This window comes from Physeter macrocephalus, chromosome 14, assembly GCF_002837175.3.
Source record: "Physeter macrocephalus isolate SW-GA chromosome 14, ASM283717v5, whole genome shotgun sequence".
In the NCBI taxonomy this organism is placed as follows: Eukaryota; Metazoa; Chordata; class Mammalia; order Artiodactyla; family Physeteridae; genus Physeter; species Physeter macrocephalus.
The window spans coordinates 98004216-98024207 of NC_041227.1; the positions used below are offsets into that span (position 1 = coordinate 98004216).

Genomic DNA, 19992 nt, shown 5'->3' on the forward strand with positions numbered 1-19992 from the left:
ACCCCAGGCCAAGGACAAGCACACCTGCACCCCAGGCCAAGGAGCCAGGGAGACAAGGGCGAGTGCGAAGGATTAGCCCTCACTGCAAGGTCTTGGAATGAACTTGGCATCATGTCCGTGCCTTGTCGCATGGCTGCTCATTGCAATCAATGGGTGAAAAAGATCAGCCTCCTGCCTGGAGTATGCTCCAGGTTTCCTAGAGTGGGTGCCCTTTTGGACACTCTCCTGAACAGCTTGGCTATCCAGCCCTGAGACCCATCCCCTTTTCAATGCTAGAGGAGGTCATCCATTGAGAGTCAGTCTAAGGAGGGACACTCAACCAAATCAGTCTTGAACCTGGTGAGGATGGCAGATAATGACATGACACTTACTAAGTAATAAATTGTGTCCACAGGCAGCTTCATTATTTAAGAGACAACCCGGAAAGGTCAAAGGGTTGGGTCAGGTTTTACAGCCTGATCTTTGGCCTCTTGGGACCCCAGGGACCGAAATGATCTGCTAAGTACAAAACTGCAGCCTGGGATCAAAGAATCTTTACTTCTAAGTGGAACTTGGTCATGAATGGAGAGGAAGCCACTAGGTGGACATGTGGTTATGAGGATGCTTGAGAACTTGGCCCAGGGTCTGCTACCAACTACAGTTGCTCTCGGTGCCACCTTCTCTCTCTCTCTGCTGTCTGCATGTTCCATGTGTGTTTCTGAGCTGCGTGGTGCACTGGTGAAGCTGAGCGTTGCCACGGCACTAGAAAGCACGGGGTGGATACAGGGATAGTTTCAGCCTCCAAGAATGAGGCTTTTTCCCCAACTCTCCCCAAGCCACCCAAGACATTGTGCATGACATGTTTTCGGATCCTGTTTGCTCCATTTAGAAAGGCTTCCAGGACTGCTGGTCCCTTCCCCCCAGTCCAGACCCGCTTCCTCTTTAGCATACATACACCACAGCCTGATCTTGCTGGGCTCTTTTGCACAGTGTTTCAAACTGATAATACAAAACAACTCCCCCAGGAAAGAGAGCTCCAGGGGATGCCAGAGGCAATGAGCCCTCCCCACGCCCCACCCCCAGGCGCTCTTGGCTTTTCCAGAATCAGAGACAGCCCACAGCAAGCAGAGAGGCTGTGCGCAGAGACTGGTTGTAGCATTAAAAGAAACTCAGAGCAAGAGTCTGGTAGGCAGTGGCTCCGAGAGCCGGCGGGGAGTGGATGCACCACAGAGAAAGATAGGACATGTCTCAATTAGGCAGAGGACCTCAGACAAGAGCTGACAACAGAGTCCAGTCTCTTTGCAACTGCAGTACCTGCCCCCCCGAAATTACAACTGCAATTTGGCTCAAGGCTCTGAGACTCAAAAGCTCTCGGTTCTCCCTTAAGGCGGCTTTGGAAGAACCGGCCACACTGGGCTTCCGGAGGGTCCCACAGCACCTGATGTCCCAGATCTGCCTGGGAGCAAGGAAGTGTGGGCAGCTGCAACTAGACCTGTTACGCCAAGTTCTGCCCAGCAGCCCACTAATTAGGCAGACAGAACCCTGGCAGCCACAGCTCTCTTCCCATTCTTCCCCTGCCCCTCCAGGAAGCCCCGTCCCAAACGGGATCCACCTCCCGCTCCGCTTTTCCTCTTTACTCAGCTCCACTCTCCTCCTCCAGGCTTGCGGATCTCACAGCTGCTCGCTCCTCCCCACACCACTCCTCTCATATCCATGTATCCACGTTGTTAAGGGATCATCATACAGACAGCAAACGAGCCTGAGTTTCGAGCTGAAACTCACAGACCAGGCAGCCTGCAACGTTTCACCCTCCCAGGCATCTCATTGCCCATCCTGGGCATGGGTCTCCACCTAGACCCTCCTCTTTGGCCCAGGGACCCTGAACATCTCTTTGTTTTTGACCTGCCAGCAGACCAGACAGAGACCCGGGGTTCCCCTGGCCTCTCCTCTCCCCACACGGAGCTCAGAATCCACACAGGAAAAGGAAGGAAAGAGACTTCCACACCTTTGCAGCATCACCTGCTCCAGCAAGCTCCCAAAGCCACTGGAACCATCCAGGCTGCCTGGGGCCCCCCACCCCCTTTCCTGGCAGCTTTAAGCTCCAGCCCAGCCCACAGGATGCAGTGCCTGATGCCACTTCCGAGCAGAGAGAGAGAGAAAATGCCACCTCGTCAATGACAAGCTGTTCCAATCACACAGCTCAGACACCAAGTGCCCTGGACCACGGACAGCTCAGGCCTCCTCCCTCTGGGTGGGTGGAAGGCAACTCAGCACCTCTGGGGGTAACGATCCGCCACCACGGCCAGGCCCCCTGCTCGCCCCACAAATCTGACCAGACAAGAGTGCTCCAACCCAGCAGGCAGACCTCTCCGACCAGTTCCAACAACTCTGGCCAACTACCCTCTTGGCCTCCAAGTGAGACACTGCTCTCTCTCCTGCTCCAAAGCACAGAGAGACCTCGAACCAAGCCAGAGACCGCCAGCGTCGCACTTCTCAAAAGGACTGAGCGCAAAAATGAGCTGAAAGCCAAGTACTCACTGTGGTGAAGTCCTGGTGGCCACACTCCTGCCCTCTGAACTTGCAGTAGAGCATCATATCCTTCAGGTCATGGCCCACGCGGTGCAGGAACTCCAGCATGCTGAACTGCTTGGGTCTGTAGTGCTTGAAGTTGGCCTTCTGCCGCAGGGCCTCCAGCACCGTGGGGTCAGCCAGGTGCGGGTCCGGGATCTGCAGGTTGACGTCCAACAGGGCAAGCAGCTCCCCGGCGTGGTACAGATCATTGGTGGTGAGCCTGGAGAAGCGGAAGCCGTTGAGGTTACAGAGGGTCACGGCTGGGAAGACCAGGCTTTGGGCCACCACCTCATCCACCTTGGTGACGTGCTGGTACGAGAAGTAGTAGGACACCCTCTCAGAGCTCTCCACCAGCAGCAGGCCCAGAGAGCCCACGAAGGCCACGGCCCAGAGCACACGCCGGATGGTCAGCGGCCCGTACACGAAGATGTGGCGGATGCCGTGGAGGGTGGAGGTGTTGGCGAAGATCTGGATGCTAGAGGGCTGCAGGCTACCCTCGCTGGGGCTCTCCTTGAGGTCCATGGGGACCCTGTGCAGTTCCGCAACTGGCTTCAGGTTGATCAGATTGCAGGGAAGAGTTCCCAGTCCTCGGGCTCTGCTTAAACCTTGACGTTCAAGGGAGGGAAGGAAAGGCAAGCATCAGGCCAGGTGCCGTGAGTTTATCCTGAGAGCCCCGCCGCACTCTGCCAGGGGTGAGTGTTTATATAAAACCCATTCAAACTCTAGCTCCTGATTTTGTCCAGGCGATAAGGAAGGCTGGTTTTATTTAGGGAGACACCAAGGTGATGTGGAAGAGATGTGGGTGGGAAGGGAGAGCTTAGCCAATGGAAATAAAGTCCTCCCCCCTACACACGCCACTAGAGACAAGATTAAAAGCGAGAGCGAGGGAGAAAATGCTTAAAACAAGTCGCTCAGCAGCTCGGAGCCTGTTAACCAGTGCGTAATGCCCCGCGTTAACCATCCTGGGGATGTCAGGGCGGCCACGCTGATGCACTGCGGCCGGGCGCAGCGGCAGAGCTTCAGAGCCGCCGCCGCCGCCGCTCTGGTCCTCTCCTCTCCCCGTACTGTTTTGGACTCCGGATTCCGTTTCTCGCCGCCGGCCTCCGTCCCGCCTCTCCTCCTCCTCCTCCTCCTCCTCCAGGCCCCCTTTCTTTGGGCAGAATTCCAAAGGCAGGCGGGCCGCGGCTAGCGCCTCGGAGAGGCGGTAGCGCGCGGCCGCGGAATGGCGAGGACCGGGAGGCGGGGAAGGATTCTGGAGGTTCGGAAAGGGACTCGTCTCTCCCCGCCCACCCACCCCGCCCCGCCTCCCCGAGGAAAAGCAAGGACCCAGAGGGCACCGAGCGAGCCGGCCTCCCTCAGCCCCTCCTCCACCAGGCTGTTGGGGGCTGGGAGAGGGCAGGCGCGGGGGGGCGGGGCGGGGGGCGCTGCTGGGGGTGGAGGACCGGCGAAAGTTTCTTTTTGGTCTTTTTTGGAAGGAGCTAGTAGGGGCTTCTCGCCGAAGGTGGGGAACCAGCCCTGGGAGTGAGGACTTGACCCCCGCCCCCGTAGATGGCAGGAAGGCACTAGGTAAACTCCCAGGAGCCGGGTATGGGGGTGAAGGCAGCATTCCTTCGCACCAATATTTGCTCCCGGGTCAGACTCAGCCTGAGGTCTCCAGACGGGAGACGCTGGAAGCGGGGAAGGAAGGGAGCTGTAAAAAACCACAGTGCCTCTGCTGCCGGCGGGAAGGGGACATTCCAGGGAATGAGGGACCCCTGACAGAGGGCGAAGAGCCAGACCCCCCCCTAGGAGACCAGACGAAGAGCAACGTGTAGCCCCACCCCCGACAGAGCTGTCAGGAGGTTCTGCATCTGAAAGAGAAAGACAGCTGGGGTTCCAGGTAAGGCTGGATGCCTTCCCTTTGGGCTGTGTGCGTGTGTGTTCTGCCCCAGGATTTGCCAGATGGAAACACAGCTGGAGCTATAGGTGGGAGAGAGGGATTGGGCTTTCAGCCACCTACCTCCTTTTTCCTGAAAATCCACTGGAAGTCAGCTCCTGCTAGCAGGTGGGTGTGGCTTGCCCTGTGCCAGGGATCAAATGGCTGGAACCTATAGAATCAATGCTGCTAAATCCCCTTCAGGAGGAAAGGAACAGAAAGTTCCAGTGGCCAACCCAGTGCACACTCCCAGTCGGGGGCAGAGCCACATGGAGGCGCCTTGCTGAGCCAACCTGGTGTCCCCAGGGCATGCCCAGCTTAAATAACACTCCTTGAGAAGAAGGCAGTTTAGGGAATGTCCCTCTTGGTTTGTATCTAGTCTGAAATGTTTCTCTATCCCATCTGCCCTCTCGCTAAACCAGAGCCAAACCAGGAACAGTGTCCGGATGCACACTGGGGCAACACGTGGCATTAAATGAGTGGTTTACTGATCCTGGGAGCTCAAAGAGCAGAAGCGTCCTGACTTAGCAAAATGACAGAGGCCAGTTAACCTCATGTGTGTGTCATCCCAGAGGTCCCAGATTCCTACCTTAGGGCTGCCTAGATGGGGATGGGGTTTTCAAAACAGGGGTGCCAAAATTAACTAAGACTCTATAGTGTCAGGACCGGGTGAGGATGTCTTATTTCACTTAATGCTTTCAACCACCTTGACAGGTGTGTGTTATTACCCCACGTATACACACGAGGAAATGGAGGTTCACGAGAGTAAAGTCACACAGCTCATAAGTGACAGAGCTGGGATTTGAACTCAGGCACGTTTGCCTCCAATACAGAGGCTGAAAAGCAAAGCCAAGACGCTCCTTCCCAAATTTAGGAAGAGGACAAACATTTCTACCCCACGTCCCCCAACACACACACACATACTCACAAACTCACCTTATACTACACACAGACCAGCTCCTCCTTCCGCAGACGTGAAGCAGCCCTCCTCTTCCTCTCCACCAAGCCACATTCCTGGTGTCCGTGTTTCCACAGTGCCAGGCACTCCTGCTACAGGAAGGCTTCCCTGTTGCTCCTTTGCAGTCTTTGGCTCATAAGCCTTTTCAACAAGTCTGTGGATCTCTAACTCCATACCAGACCCTCTGTTGGTTTTGGGGAAATAAAGAGGAATGGGACACATTTCCCACCCTTGCTAACTCAGGGTTCACTGGGCCTGGAGCCAGTGTACGTTTGCAAACTGGCCCTGTACGCACAGAAGGCAGGGAGAGACCGAAGAAAGAGGCAGCCGCTCCAGGTTGGTCGGTGGCAGGTTAAATAAGCAAGAGAACTTACACGCGAGGTTAGTCTTGGGCGCTGCGAGCGGAGTAGGTCTCTGCACCCACCACCCAATTGTAGAAGCTGATACAGAGGCCTTAAGTGGGCTCAGGCACATATACCATCCAGATGGTCTCAACACCACCTTACTCTCTCGAGGCTGTGTCCTTCGGCAGCTTCTAGCTTGGGGAACGCACATTCCAAAGACAGGGAAGCGAGGAAACTCTGATTGCCCTGGTCGTGTCCTCTTGATGACCTCCCCCAAGACTCCACCCCTCCCGACCCGCTCTAGTTTGCACGCGCCCCGCCCTCCTCTGAAACGCCCTGAAAGGTCAGCCTCGTTAGATGGTTATCTGGCTAATTGGAGGCAGATGCCACAGCAACAATACAGGCACATGCAAGAGAAGCACAGGTTAAGACAATAATTCCCCAAATCAGTGGCAGCTTCTCCCACCAAGAGCCGCCTTTTCAGAACCACTGATTTATAAGCCCCCCTAGGCTGGGGGCCGGAACACTCAGGGCATCCACTTGTGGCCTTGCGTGATTTATAAAGACAACACAGTAGCAGACAGAAGACTCACCAGGTATGAACACACAACATTCTGCTTGGCTGATGGCACAGGTGCCTCCTGGCGAGTCAGTAATGATGTCCAAGGCCATCCTATGTTGGAGGACAGCTTTTCTCATTAGAGACATGTCAGCGTTCAGTAAGGACAGGCTTTGTTGGTCTTCATTCAAGGCTTGCTGGGGGGATTTAATAAGGGCCTTTGTGTGTGCTACAGTGTCCTCCAGGCTGATGGAGGGGAAAAAGATGGCGGCCAAATGATGGTACCGGTGGGAAACAGAACGTGTGCCCCCGGCCTCCAGGAGAAGGAGGTGGCAGCTTTAGGAACTTGACCTGGTTGTGCACACCATTCATCTTGGCCAGGGGAGGCAGCACTGTCAGGTGCGAGGAGATGGACTGGGGGCGGGACAGGCCAGACCAGGACCCCACCTTTTCCCCTCAAAGCTGTGTGTTTCATTCCAGGTCTAGTGTGTTTCCACAGTCTCAGCCTGCAGCAGGACAGTGGGATCCCAGTAGAGACTGAGTAGCTCTTCCTTACCCAGGGGTGCAAAGCAATCCACCCATCCCAATGGGATGTCCCATTGCAAATTCCAGCAGATGAAGCCTCTCCCAGGCGTGACGGGGTTTGATGTTCTCAGCAGCACAGCAAGCTAATCCACGGTGAGAGTCCGGGCAATGTGTTGTTTCCCACCATTTCCGTATCTTTATGGGATCGGGTGCCTCGGCAGGGGTCCCCAGTGTGGTATATGGGGCAACAGGCCCTTACCTGACCAAGGTGGTTCTACCTGTTAGTAATTTTATCTGCTGCTTTTATATCCCACTTTTCCTTTCTACCGACCCTGCTGCTTGCAGGTTATAGGGGAGAAGGACCCCTCCTTCACTGTAATTTCTTTTGCCCCATCCTGTACACCATGACCTTTGCAGTGTGACCCCCGTCACTATCTATTCAATGATGGTATCCATCCACGGTACTCAGCCTCTCTAAGCCCCCCGGTGGTGGCAGCCTGGTTTGCACAGTCACAGGGGAAAGCTTGGGTTAAGCGAGACGCACTGTCCACACAAACCAGGGCAAATTTAGAGCCCTCACTCAACAGGAGGCGGCAAATATAATCAATTTGCCAATCTCTCACCAGTGGGTACTCCAGTGGACGGCCCCACTCTCCTTTGGCAGTTGCCTTGAGCATTGTTTAGAACACATAGGACATGCTGTTACTACATTTACCAAATCACTGTATTTCGAGAGCAACCCGGTGTCCTTGGCAACACACCATCCCACCGGAGCGCCACGTGTCCTCTCTTCCTATGCACCCAATCAGCTGTATCTACTGAAGGGTCAGTTGCTACGGCTTGTACCCAAGCTTAGGGCATCAGCTTCCTGATCGCCAGGAGGTGTCAGTGCCTCCTGAGTCAGGACATGGAAACAGTGAGGACTGCCTCAGGCTCTGGCAGGTAAACGCCAATGTCTTTCCGCCTATCCTGACCCCACAGGGGCTTATTCATGATCATCCACCCCTAGGCTTCCCTTTGTCCAAGCCTTAGAACAGCCCAACCATCAATGCAAAGGGTTAACAGCCAGGGCTCATGAGTGGTCACTAGCCAAATCACTTGGAGTTCAGCCCTCTGGCTGCCGTGGTTCGCTCCTGTTTCCAGGCATCTATATACAAAGCATCAGAGGGAATTTCTCCCACTCCCTCCCTGCAGGCCACAGGAATAACGGCAGGTACATTTGGAGAATGTACCTTCTCTACAGGGCCTAGGAGCACCTACCTTTCTAGAGACAGTGGGCTGGTGGACAGGGTACTCCCCTGCTACAAATATATGTGTCACTTAGTCAAAGTTGGGGTTTGAGCCAAGACAAGTGTGTAGATGGAACATATTCTCAACCTACCCCTTGATAGGAAGGGAAGTTCTTACCAGGATGTGCTGTTCCTTTGTGAGACTCAACCCAGAGAAGCACTGTGTACCCTGCCAGGACCTGTTGTTTTATAGGAGTATGTTGGGTTTCTGCCCCCTCCCAGAGCTGGGACCAAAATCCTAGAGGTTCTCTCCTTCTGCTGTCTTTGCTGCAGTACCCAGTCATTCCTCTAGGAGTCTCAGACACATCTAACTCAGATGATAGCCCTGCTCCAGAGATGCCCAGAACTTTCATCTGCTTCACTAGTAGTTTTGCCTTCTCAGAGGCGGCTCACTCATCTGAGCCCCAGTCCCACACTTTACCAGGCGGTATAAGGGACAGGTGGGGAAAAGAAGTCCTCCCAAACCCCCAAATCCCTACAAAGGCTGGTGTCTCTTTCATGTTCTTAGAGGTTGGATAGGCTTGCACCTTGTTAATCATAGCTTCTGGGACAACACATCTTACCCAACCAAACGACTCTCAAAGACCTCATGGTAGTGCCTGGCCTTGAATTTTTTTGTGGATTCACTGCCCATCCTCTCCTCACAGATGTTCCAGCAAAGTCTGCAGAGGGGTCCTGCTTCAGAGGCAAGTCTTCACATGTTAACATTCTATCATCAACATAATGGATCCATTTTACTGATGTGGGGAAGGAAAACAGGGACAGGTCTCGGGCTACCATCCATGACATGTGGTGGGCTGTACAGTAGCCTTGGGGAAGCCCTTGAAAGGTCCACTGTTGCCCCTCCCACGTGAGGGCAAATTGATCTTAGTTATCAGAAACCTGTACTTATCAGAGTGTTTCATGAATCTTCAAGATGAAACACGTTTGCAGGAACACTTTTGCAAAAGCATCAGAGTAAAACAGTAATTGTCTGTAAATGACAAAAGACTTTAAAATGGCCATGGTTAAAAGTTTGAGGAGAGTTTGTTATAATGCAATTGACAAGGATGTTCGTTTATTTCTGTGACATTCATTTTAAAATTATGGCTGATAATGTTATACCAGGACATATCAAGTTTTTAGGAATTTCATATAAATATACCATAAAGAAAGTTTAGCATTTACTTATTTGACAGTGCTTCCCATGTAATTTAACATATTTTAAAAGCCTAATTAGTTTACTATCCCTCTTTTATAAGGAGAAAGAACACACCTTTTGAGATATTCCAGGGGCCATCTGGAAAATTCCAAAGTTAGTTCCAGGTCAATAAGAATTCATTTAGAATTTGATTTTTTTAGGAAATTTGTCAAAAATATCAAAAGGTTTTAAAATGCTGGATTAGGGCTTCCCTGGTGGCGCAGTGGTTGAGAGTCCGCCTGCCGATGCAGGGGACACGGGTTCGTGCCCTGGTCCGGGAAGATCCCACATGCCGTGGAGCGGCTGGGCCCGTGAGCCATGGCCGCTGAGCCTGCGCGTCCGGAGCCTGTGCTCCACAAGGGGAGAGGCCACAGCAGTGAGAGGCCCGCGTACCGCAAAAAAAAAAAAAAAAAAAAAAAAATGCTGGATTAAATAGGATTGTAGTTCCCTGTGAAACAATACTTAGTTATCCATTTAACCAAAGTGACAATTGAAGACTTCAAAGGCAAATGCAGAAAGTTACATAGTTAAAAAAAAAAAAAACTTAGCTGTTTTAATAGAGAAAACTCAGTTTCTTAAGTAATCAAAGATATAATAAAGATAACGTGAAGCACAGGAAATTATTTTGATAAAACACAGAATCTTTGTTTTCTCGGCAGATTATTTAAAAGGGAAAGAAAAACCTTTCACAAGTCTCAATATTAATCTTCTCTTCACATTAGTCCAAGAAAACTTTGTTCTTCTAGCAGATGAAAGAAAGTTAAGTTTTAGTTTTACATAAATATGCTATTGATATTAAAGCTTATTTTTCTTTAAGCCAATTAAATAGAGCTCTTTTACAAATTAATTTTGGCAATACACTCCAGAGGTGCAAAAAAAATCACATATTTATAACATTTATCCATAGACATACATAAACACGCAGACAGACACAGAGACCCCATAGTTTTCATTCCAAAACTTTAGCCATGGCACAACAATATAAAACTCACCAGTTTATAAATAACGGTTGAATCCATATGCTGTCTCTGACCGACAGAACACGTTCGGGTTACCCTCTCAAATGACTAAAGCTTTTTACTGATATTTGTGGAGAAGACTTAAAATTTGTATTTGCCGTTGACAAACAGTCTTATCGAGGATGTGGACTAGATTTGGGGAAAGGGACTTTCTATAGCAGTCTGTATTCTTAAAAGCCTCTTCCCACCCCCCGACCCCGTCTTTTTTTTTTTCAGTCCCAGACAACTGTGAGCAGTGTTTACATTTCAAATACATGATGAGATTTACAACTTCGGGACAGAGAAAGAATACAAGTTTTCTCCTAGGAGTTTTGGGGTCCATTTCTCTATTGTCAGAAGTCTAGGGTAATTACTATTTAAATTTTTCCTTTGCATTAGGGGTCTGAGGACTCCGGTTCATTGTCAATCATGGTAACATCCTCCCCTTTTATCTGTTTACTTTCCCAGGGATTCTACCTCTTACCTAATCAGGCTTTGTCACAAGTGCTCAGAGTTTAATCTGCCGCAGCAGCTCGTGCCCTCCTAGCTTTGCAAAATAGCACACTAAGTCTGCATCTTATTATTCTGCTCTCCCACCTTGTCTGCAGCCCTAAATCTAGCAGAGCACTAGATGCCTGCATGTCCTTCTCTGACCTCAGCTCCTCCTCCAACTTTCTAACTTGAGCTTTAGCCACTAGTTGGGTGGGCATCAGAGTCCCACCAAACTGTCCACAGTAGGGGCCAATGATCCATTTCTCTTCTTTGTCACAGGGCACTATGTGCAGTTCATCAGACAAGCACATTAAAGCAGCTGGCATTTCCTGGGTGTCCAGATTTCCCCTGTGGATACCTCTTTTCCAAGACCCATTTCTCTGCTTTCCTGGCTGGCTCGCCAATTGTTGGTTCTCAAACGGCCCCCATACATGGAGGGCAAGAAGAGACCAAGGAAAGAGTCAGACACTCCCAATTGGTCGGTGGCAGGTGTAATAAGCAAGGGAAGGCTTATTGGGGGGCTGCAAGATGAGTAGATCTCCACTCCCACCTGCCAAATCTTAATAGTTTATATAGAAGCCTTAACTGGGTTGAGTCACACCACCTCACTCTCTCAAGTTTGCACCCTTGAATTAGCGCATAGTATGGGAATGGTGGGTGAAATGTACCTTCCAAGGATAGGGAATCTCTAATTGCCTGGGTCTAGCTGATTGAGTCAACCAGCAGTCACGTCTTCTCAGTGACCTCTTACAACAGGTAGAGAGACACAAGTCCCAGTATAATACACGTGGTCCCTTCTCTACGGCAAGGAGAGCAAGAGAAATGGGTTCCTTGTCTAGCAATGCCCAGCTGGAAACCAAGTTCCTCCATCCCCACTATGTTCCTTCCACCCCCAACCTTACCTGTGCTGCCTTCCACCCTCTGTCCCCACAGCTCAGATCTGCTTCTCCCCTTGAAACCTCTTCTTTTCACACAATTATATTTTCTCTCAGTTCACACCCCACACATGCTTTCTCTTGTGTGCAGAAATGGATCTCCAAGCTGTTCTAATTAACCTCTCCCCCATTAAAACTTGTTCACTTGTTAAAGTCCCCACTGGTGTGTTTTGACCACTACAAACATAACACGGCTGCACAACATGGCAGAGTCACGCAGTCACCCTGAATTTGAATCTCCAATCTACTGTGCCTCTTATTGTTCTGTAACTCTGAGGAAGTTACTAAAACTTTCTGAACTTCAGTTTCCCCACCTCCAAAATGGTGAGAATTATAATGGCTCCCTCATAGCATCCCTTGTGCAAATGAAATGAAATACAGCTTATAAAGTCTCTGATACAATTTAGACACTTAGCGATTGGCTCTTGATGATTATTCAAGGAAGGTTCTTTCCATGTGGGTGTTCCCTTCCAGGTGATTGAGGGACCATTTAGAGCCCTTGAAAGTATCATTTTCCCAGAACACTACATACCTGAGGGTATCACCATCCCTACCAGTAAGTCAAAGTGATAGAGATCCTTCCTGGTCAGGGTCAAACATACTCCTCATTCTGTTCTGCTTCTTCTTCATGCCCTCAAGTTCCTCTCAATGTCTTCTGAAATGGCTCTTGACCAAAGTTTTCCCAAATGGCCTAGGCATTTGGGGGTAAGGTGGGAGGATAAGGGGAGAATGGCCATGATGGTGGATTTCATTACCAAGCATTTGGCTCTGTACTTGACACTGTGTGGATGTTATCAATAACAGTGAGAGAGCGGTACTCCCAAAGCCCATTTTACAGATGAGAAAGCCTAGTATGCACGCAGAGGAGAGCTACCTTGCCCAGAGTCTCACAGCTAAAACATGGCAGAGCTGATAATCAAACGCAGGAATGTCTGAATCTAAAAGATATGTTCCACGACCCTAATAAAAACTGCTTCCACGAGGTCTCAATAATGCAGACCATCATGGTGCCAGCTTTGAATATGAAACATCTAAGTTATAGAATATCCTTCAAGAAGTACTGCTGCACAGTTTCCTGGCATATATAGGAATTCAACTTGATAGCTAATAAAATGTTGCTACATGGTTCTTGTTAAAGACCCTCATTAATAGATAAGACTCCTTTGCAGGCTTCCCTGGTGGCGCAGTGGTTGAGAGTCCGCCTGCCGATGCAGGGGACACGGGTTCGTGCCCTGGTCCGGGAAGATCCCACATGCCGCGGAGCGGCTAGGCCCGTGAGCCATGGCCGCTGAGCCTGTGCGTCCGGAGCCTGTGCTCCACAATGGGAGAGGCCACAACAGTGAGAGGCCTGCGTACTGCAAAAAAAAAAAAAAAGACTCCTTTGCAATTAGCAGTCTGGTTTATATACAAACATCAGATAGTCCAGGATCCTTAAAAATGTTTTTGTGGTGTTCAGTTGGTTAAGGATTTCTGTCTTCTGATTTACAATGCCTATTCACTTAGCACTCTGGGGTGTGTAGAGGTACAAGGGGATGGGGTTTAGACTGGGTCTATGTGGCCCAGACTTTCATGCTCTCCCTTAATTTTGTGTAATGATGGTCTTTTTGATGCAGGCAAAATAAATATGACTAAACACTAAAAAAATTTTCCAGATAAATTTATTTGCAAATAAAATAATTTAACTCCCTAATAGACAATGTGCCCAGATTTTTGCTGTGGTAAATGTATTCACTTATAAGTGAATAAATGAACGTATGGTTGAATTCACTTTCTTTGGCATTGAGGCTGCTTTACCGAGATGCAAGGAGAGGGACCCTTTCCTAACCCTGGGGAACCTGGGCCCTGTCCAGAGCCCAGAGCCTGGAGCCCGAGGAAGGGGAGGGGACAAAGTGCCACCCCCCCCCCCCCCCCCCCCCCCCCCCCCCCCCCCCCCCCCCCCCTCCTAACCCTGGGGAACCTGGGCCCTGTCCAGAGCCCAGAGCCTGGAGCCCGAGGAAGGGGAGGGGACAAAGTGCCACCCCCCCACCCCCACCACCTCTCACCCCCCATCCCCACCCCCACCACCCCCACCCCGGCCTCCAGTCTCCTGCAAATAGTGACAGGAGGAGGGTTAGGAAGCTGATATCTACAATCAGCTTGAATGCTAATTTGCTACTTAACGTTTGCTAGATACAAGTTGCTGCCACCATCACTCCCTAATTGAAAAAAGAGAGATGCATTCCTTTCTAATATACAGATGGCATTATTAAGTATTATTTCAAACTCAGAGGGGCCTCAGTATACAACTTTTTCTCCTGGCAAGCCATTCCCCTAAAGAAAGGGTAAAGATCAATTATTATAAACCAAAGCATTTTTCTGCTGTTGGTTGGTTTATAAATAAACACCTCGTAAAGCAACTATTCCCATTTAGTTACTTCAGTGTACACTTAGCAAATAATTTGTCATGAAGGGTATACCAGGCAGGGGCATTAAGCAAAGCTGGGCATAAGTGTAGCTTATTGAGATTTTATTTATAGTTGCTTTATTTTTTTTTTTTTCTTCCGGGTGAAAACTACAGAAGCCAGGGCACACAGAGTGGACTCTGGGGGCTCAGCGGCCAGTTGATCTGAGTCCTGAAATGGATGCAACCTGCTGTGTGGCTGTCGGAAAACCAGGTGACATCTCTGTGCTGCTTCTTCATTTGTGCTAAATCATCACGGAGGCCTCCTCCTGCGCCAGCTGCCTCTGCCGCTGCAATTTGACACAAGCCCTGACCAAATCATAAATGCCTAGTTAATGGGATAAAAATGAGTTTGAATCTGGGATTCTGGTCATTAACTCCATGTCACCATCTGCTGGAGCAGTGGGATGACAGGGCCAGGTGGATTCGAATCACCCAACGCTTGTTAAACATGCCGATTCTGCAGATTCCTGCTCCGTTCCCCCTCCCATGCCCTTCACCGCTCTGAATCCCACTCTCCAGGGGCGGGGCCTAGAAGGCTCTCTTCCCTTAAGGGCTTATGGAGGGCACGTTGGGAACCCCACCCAGAGCCAGCCATGTCCCAGGAGCAATTCCTCTCTATCAGGCATGCCCAGCTGGTTTTGCCTTTGCATTTCCCTCTGCCTGGGCAGGTTTCCCCCGTGGCTGGCTTCTGCTCATAAATCACCTGATTGGAGAGGCTGTGGTTGGCCTCCTGTCTCCACTCTGCCCCCCACTCACTATGCCATCACATACTCCCTTTTCTTCTCAGCACTCATCATTTTTTTGAAATTCATCTCATCTCCTTGTGAATTATCTGTTGCTTCTCCTGGAGCGTAGGCCCTTCACTCCACCCGCATCCCCAGCGCAGAGACCCCGCCTGGCTTGTTGGAGGCTGTGCCCCAGCACGAGGGACGAGGGAGGGGCTTGTTAATATGCGAAATCGTGACTAAATGAACACCGGATGAATTCCCTTATCTCTGATGCTGATGCTGCTTCTCTGAGATGCAAGAGTGGGGACCTTCTTCTGACTATAGGGAAACTGGGACCTGCCCTGAGCCTTGCTCCTGAGGAAGGTGAAGGGTAGCTCCTGCCTCCCAAACCTGTTCACTCTGTCCCCAGCACCCAGGGAAGACCTCAGTGGAGCCACAGCCCGTGCATTCAGCAGGAGTCTGTGCACCCAGAGAATCTCAGCTGGGGTTATTTGACCAGAAAATCCTGACTTCAAGGGTATTGACTAAGTTCTCCTTAACTTCATGGTCTACAGATGCCTGGGTCCTGGTGAAAGTGGAGGTCAGGTATGAACTACATGCTAGTTACCTACCCAACTAAGAGGTTGTTGCATCTGACTCCCCCTGACTTTGCATGGACAGCTGACCCTGACACTTCCCATACAAGCTTCTCTCCACTTTCCTAATCAGATAGGATAATGATATCATAAAGAAATAACTACGCGATAAGTGTTCAATAACAGTTTGCCAGCGTGAAATAAGGAAGACAATCACAAGAGGGCCTCCAAGCTCTTCCTTACCCTCTGTCAATTTTTGGATAACCAAAAGTTCGTTTGTAATGAGTCCTCGCCCCTTCATACAGAATCAGTGGCTGCTTTCTCTTATTTAGTTTGCTTTCAATGTGGCACACCGACCTGTAGTTCCTTAGTCACCTACAGCCTGCCCCTCCAGGTAGGCCGAGGAAAACTCCCAGACCATGCTCATTTTTATCCTGTTTATTTTATTTTTTTTGCGGTACGCGGGCCTCTCACTGTTGTGGCCTCTCCCGTTGCGGAGCACAGGCTCCGGACGCGCAGGCTCGGCGGCCATGGCTCACGGGCCCAGCCGCTCCGCGGCACGTGGGATCTTCCCGGACCGGGGCACGAACCCGCGTCCCCTGCATCGGCAGGCGGACTCTCAACCACCGCGCCACCAGGGAAGCCCTTTATCCTGTTTAAAGACACAAAAGTCCCCTCTCATATAAATGAAGCAGGCCTGGCTCAAATCTACCCCATGGGTAGAAGCAGGTACCCAGGGCACCAAGGCCCTGATCTCTGCTTTGATTTCATGTCATTTCCCTTATCCTCAGGGTGTGGAAGTCTGCTCCACCCCACCTCTCTCCTGTCCACCCTCTGCTTTATGTTCTTCTTCTCTAGGTCTTCTTTATTTCGTGTTTTTGTCTTTGTTCATCCTCCTCTTTGAGTCGGCCTCTGTTCCTCTTTCCCCTGGGAAGGAAGTCAGAGGAAAAAAACCACTGCTGTTTGTTTTTGCTCTGTCTCTCCATCCCCAGAGCCAACTGCTTCCCACATAAGGACAAAGAAATGGAAATGCCGTGAAATCAGCAAGCCACAGACAGGCTTTCAGATAAAAACTTTATTAGCGCCGCTCTGGCCTTAGGTGAGCCTCAGAAGACCAGCCAAAGAAACAGAGGGCCAAAGAAGCTGGTCCTGCCTTGCTGCTGAGTGGGGCTTCCTCTCCCCCTTGTGGTTACAACTGCTTCTGATCTTCTGGAACAAGTCATTCACGGCGGCGGTGTTTTATCAAAACTTGATCTCTTTCTAATTTCACAGCCTCCTTGACTCATCGACCCTCTCCCCTAACCACCTACCTTCTTATATCAGTGCCCACCCCCTCCTCTACCCTGTTCCCCTCGCTATTCATCCATCTGTTCTTTTCAAAAGGGTTTCACCGTGCGGATCGGGGTGCACTTCACTTGGGTACCTATTTGCATTCGATGACTTTTCTGTATCTCCTGCATTCATTTCCATTCCATTTATTTACTCCCTAGCTCTTTCGTAAAACAACATGAAATCGAAGCAATGAACTAGGAATAAGAAAGAGGTAAACAGGATTGAGGAAAAAGGGAGCAACACATTTATGGCTATCATCACGTTCATCTTTTTCTCTGCATCTGTATGCATCCCACTACAGATTCATTACACAGGTTTTAGCGTGTCCAAGCCCGCAGTCAGCACTTGAAGGGAATAAAGAGGTAGAAAGAGGTAGAAAGCATAGCCCTGCTCCCGTGGAACTTTTCATCTCGCAGGCGAAGTACTAATGATGTCTCATATCTGTATCACACTTGATGTGAAGCTCTTATGCAGGCATTTTCCTATCTGATTTCTATAAGCAAAAGAGGGCCATTGTTTCCGTGATATGGAAGAGGAAACTGAGGCTCAGAGAGTTGAAGGACCCTGATAACATAGTAGGAGTATCTGGGCTCAAATTCCAGTTTCCTGACTCCAGATTTCACGTCCTTCCTACTCTGCTATTATTCTAACCAAGCTCCCTCCTGACACTTCCCAGAGCTATGACACGGTGAAGATGTGTGGCAATGCCATGTCGACTGGCCATGACAAGAATTGTTGGCTCTAGGGAAAATGAAATCAATGAAGGTTGGAGAAAGCAGCAAGGAAGGATGGGTGGGAGACGGAGTCCGGAGGAAGAGACAGGACTTGGCCAGAGGGCTACACTGGGGAGTCCTTTCAGACCTTGTGTGTCCTTGTGTGTGTCATCCAAAGGGCCATGAAAGAGCTACAGAGAGGCTGAGTTTTCAAAAGCTCATTCTGGAAGGAGTAAGAAAGAGGTAATTGTCTTTTCCCTTAATCTCTGTTTATACAAATATAAATGTATACATATGTATACGTGTCCTTTTTCCGTATCTGATTATGCCTTCAAATAGCAAGGGTTTATTGCCTGCTAATTTGGTCCAGATACTTTGATAAAGCCTTGTGGGAGGACACCAACAAGTAAGAGACACCATTTCATTGTTGGAGTAGGTAATTGACAAGACGTGACTGCCAGTTGACCCTCCACCTGGCGCCAGACAATGAGAGGCTCCTCACGCCTCCCCTGTCCTTGGAATGTACGTTTTGCTCACTGGGCCCACAGTGGGAGCCAGTTTCAAGGACCAGGCATGAGAGAGCAATGTGGTGTTGAGACCATCTGGATGGTGTACGTGACTGAGCCCAGTTAAGGCCTCTATAAAAACTTCTAAGATTCTGGTGGGCAGGTGCAGAGATCTACTCATCTTGCTGCGCCCAAGACAAGCCTCCTCTGTAAGTTCCCTTGCTTGTTAAACCCGCCACCAGCCAATCCAGAGTGGCTACCTCTTTCCTTGGTCTCTCCTTGCCCTCCATGTTCAGGGGCGAGTTTGTAAATCAGTGGTTGCCCCAGGGAGTGGGCAGGGCAGGTGTCTGTGCATAATGCAAAGAAAGCTGGAGATTGTGGGATATCAGGGGCGTGGCATTGAAATGTCCTATTAAGTTCTCTGTACAAATTGGATTTCCATGGAGGGAAGGGAATCAACGTGTATCAGGAGCCAACATCTCATTTTATCCTGTGAGGTTAATCTACCCATTTTACAGACAGGAAGACTAAGGCTTCAGGAGGTTAAGTAAATTGCCGTGGTCCCACTGTTGGAGTGGGAATGAGCTTCCAGTGAGAGTCCAGGGTCACTGAATCCTGCTGCCCATGTGCCTCCAGAGGCTGTGGAGGGCTGTGGTCTAGGATTCAGGGGCTGGTATCGGAACAGCTGTGAGATAAGTCCCGGATCCACCACTCACTAGCTCTGTGACTTAAAGCACGCTCTTTAACTTGTCTAAGCCTTCGTTTGCTCATCTGTAAAATGGGGAGAGTCCCAGTACCGACCTCCTAGGGCTGATGTGAGGATCTAATGAGTTGAAATGTGTAAGCGCTAATAAGTATCTAAGAAAAGCTCAGTAACTATAGTTGCCATTATTAACACCATTACTATTATTACCAATATTGTCAAAAGGAGACCCAGGTGACATGGAACCACATCCTGTGGACCCTGTCCCCATGCAAAATGGGAAGTGTGCAGTCAGGAATCAGTGTTTAAACATGAGAGCAGACAAGCAGGGTGACATCAGTATTCATGAGCAAGGGTCCAGGTGGGTCCTGCTGACAAGGAGAAAACTCTCAGAACCAGGTTCAGGGCCATCTCCCCTGAGATGGGTGGGGACACTCTGGTAGGGTCATCTATACCCAATTATGTATTGCTTGCAGGTCTCCCTACCCTAAGAATACTGTGATGCTGAGCTCCCCCTCCTTTGTGGGAACATCATCACACAAGGATCTGCACTTTACATTTTTGTCTACTTAAGCCCCGAAAGAGCCTCATAGAGAATCTTCTTTTGCCTTCAGAGGAAACAGGGACCAAGCCCTCACTGGGCTTCAGCTGTTTTTACATCCATTTTTATCTTGACATACAGCAGACCTGCAGGTATTATGATGCTTATCTGATAGGGGAGGCACCTGAGAAGCATGGAAGTTAATTCATTTGTTCACGGTTTTGATAGAATTCTGAGCATTAGGAAATGGTGGGTGGGTGTGCATATGTCAGAATTTCTCCTAAAAGGTGTGAAATGTGGTTGGAGAAGCAGAGAAGATTGGAGAGATTTGTGTGTCTGAACAGGAAATGAAAGAAACATGGCGATGTATTGACTTCCCCATCTCCTAATAAAAGCTAAAGTCCTTTCGATGTCCTGCACCGATCACAGTGTAAAATCACGATATTTCTTCTATTACTTATTTCTCTCTTGTATTGTCTCCCTCCCCAGCTACAATATGAACTCCTGGAAGATAACGATTTGGGGGCTGCCTAATTCACACCAGTTTCCTAACATCAAATCCAGCTCCTAACACCTGATGGAGACTCAATCGATATTTGTTGAATGAATGAGTGAACCTTAAAACAAACGACTGTGCTTCTTGATTTTCTAAAAGTGTCCCTGGGCCCTGTAGTCTTCTATGTATACAGAGGTATCCAACCGGAAG

At 49.8% G+C, this 19992-nt stretch overlaps 1 protein-coding gene across 1 annotated transcript in view; it reads right to left on the minus strand.

Moving 5' to 3' along the window:
* ASIC2 (acid sensing ion channel subunit 2) overlaps positions 1–3236 on the minus strand; it is a 1003339-nt gene extending 1000103 nt beyond the window's left edge. Inside the window, exon 1 of the mRNA XM_024127785.1 lies at positions 2518–3236. Within this exon, the coding sequence (XP_023983553.1) occupies positions 2518–3072 (555 nt within the window). The 5' untranslated portion in view covers positions 3073–3236. The remainder of the gene's footprint in view (positions 1–2517) is intronic.
* Between the last annotated feature and the right edge of the window lie 16756 nt (positions 3237–19992).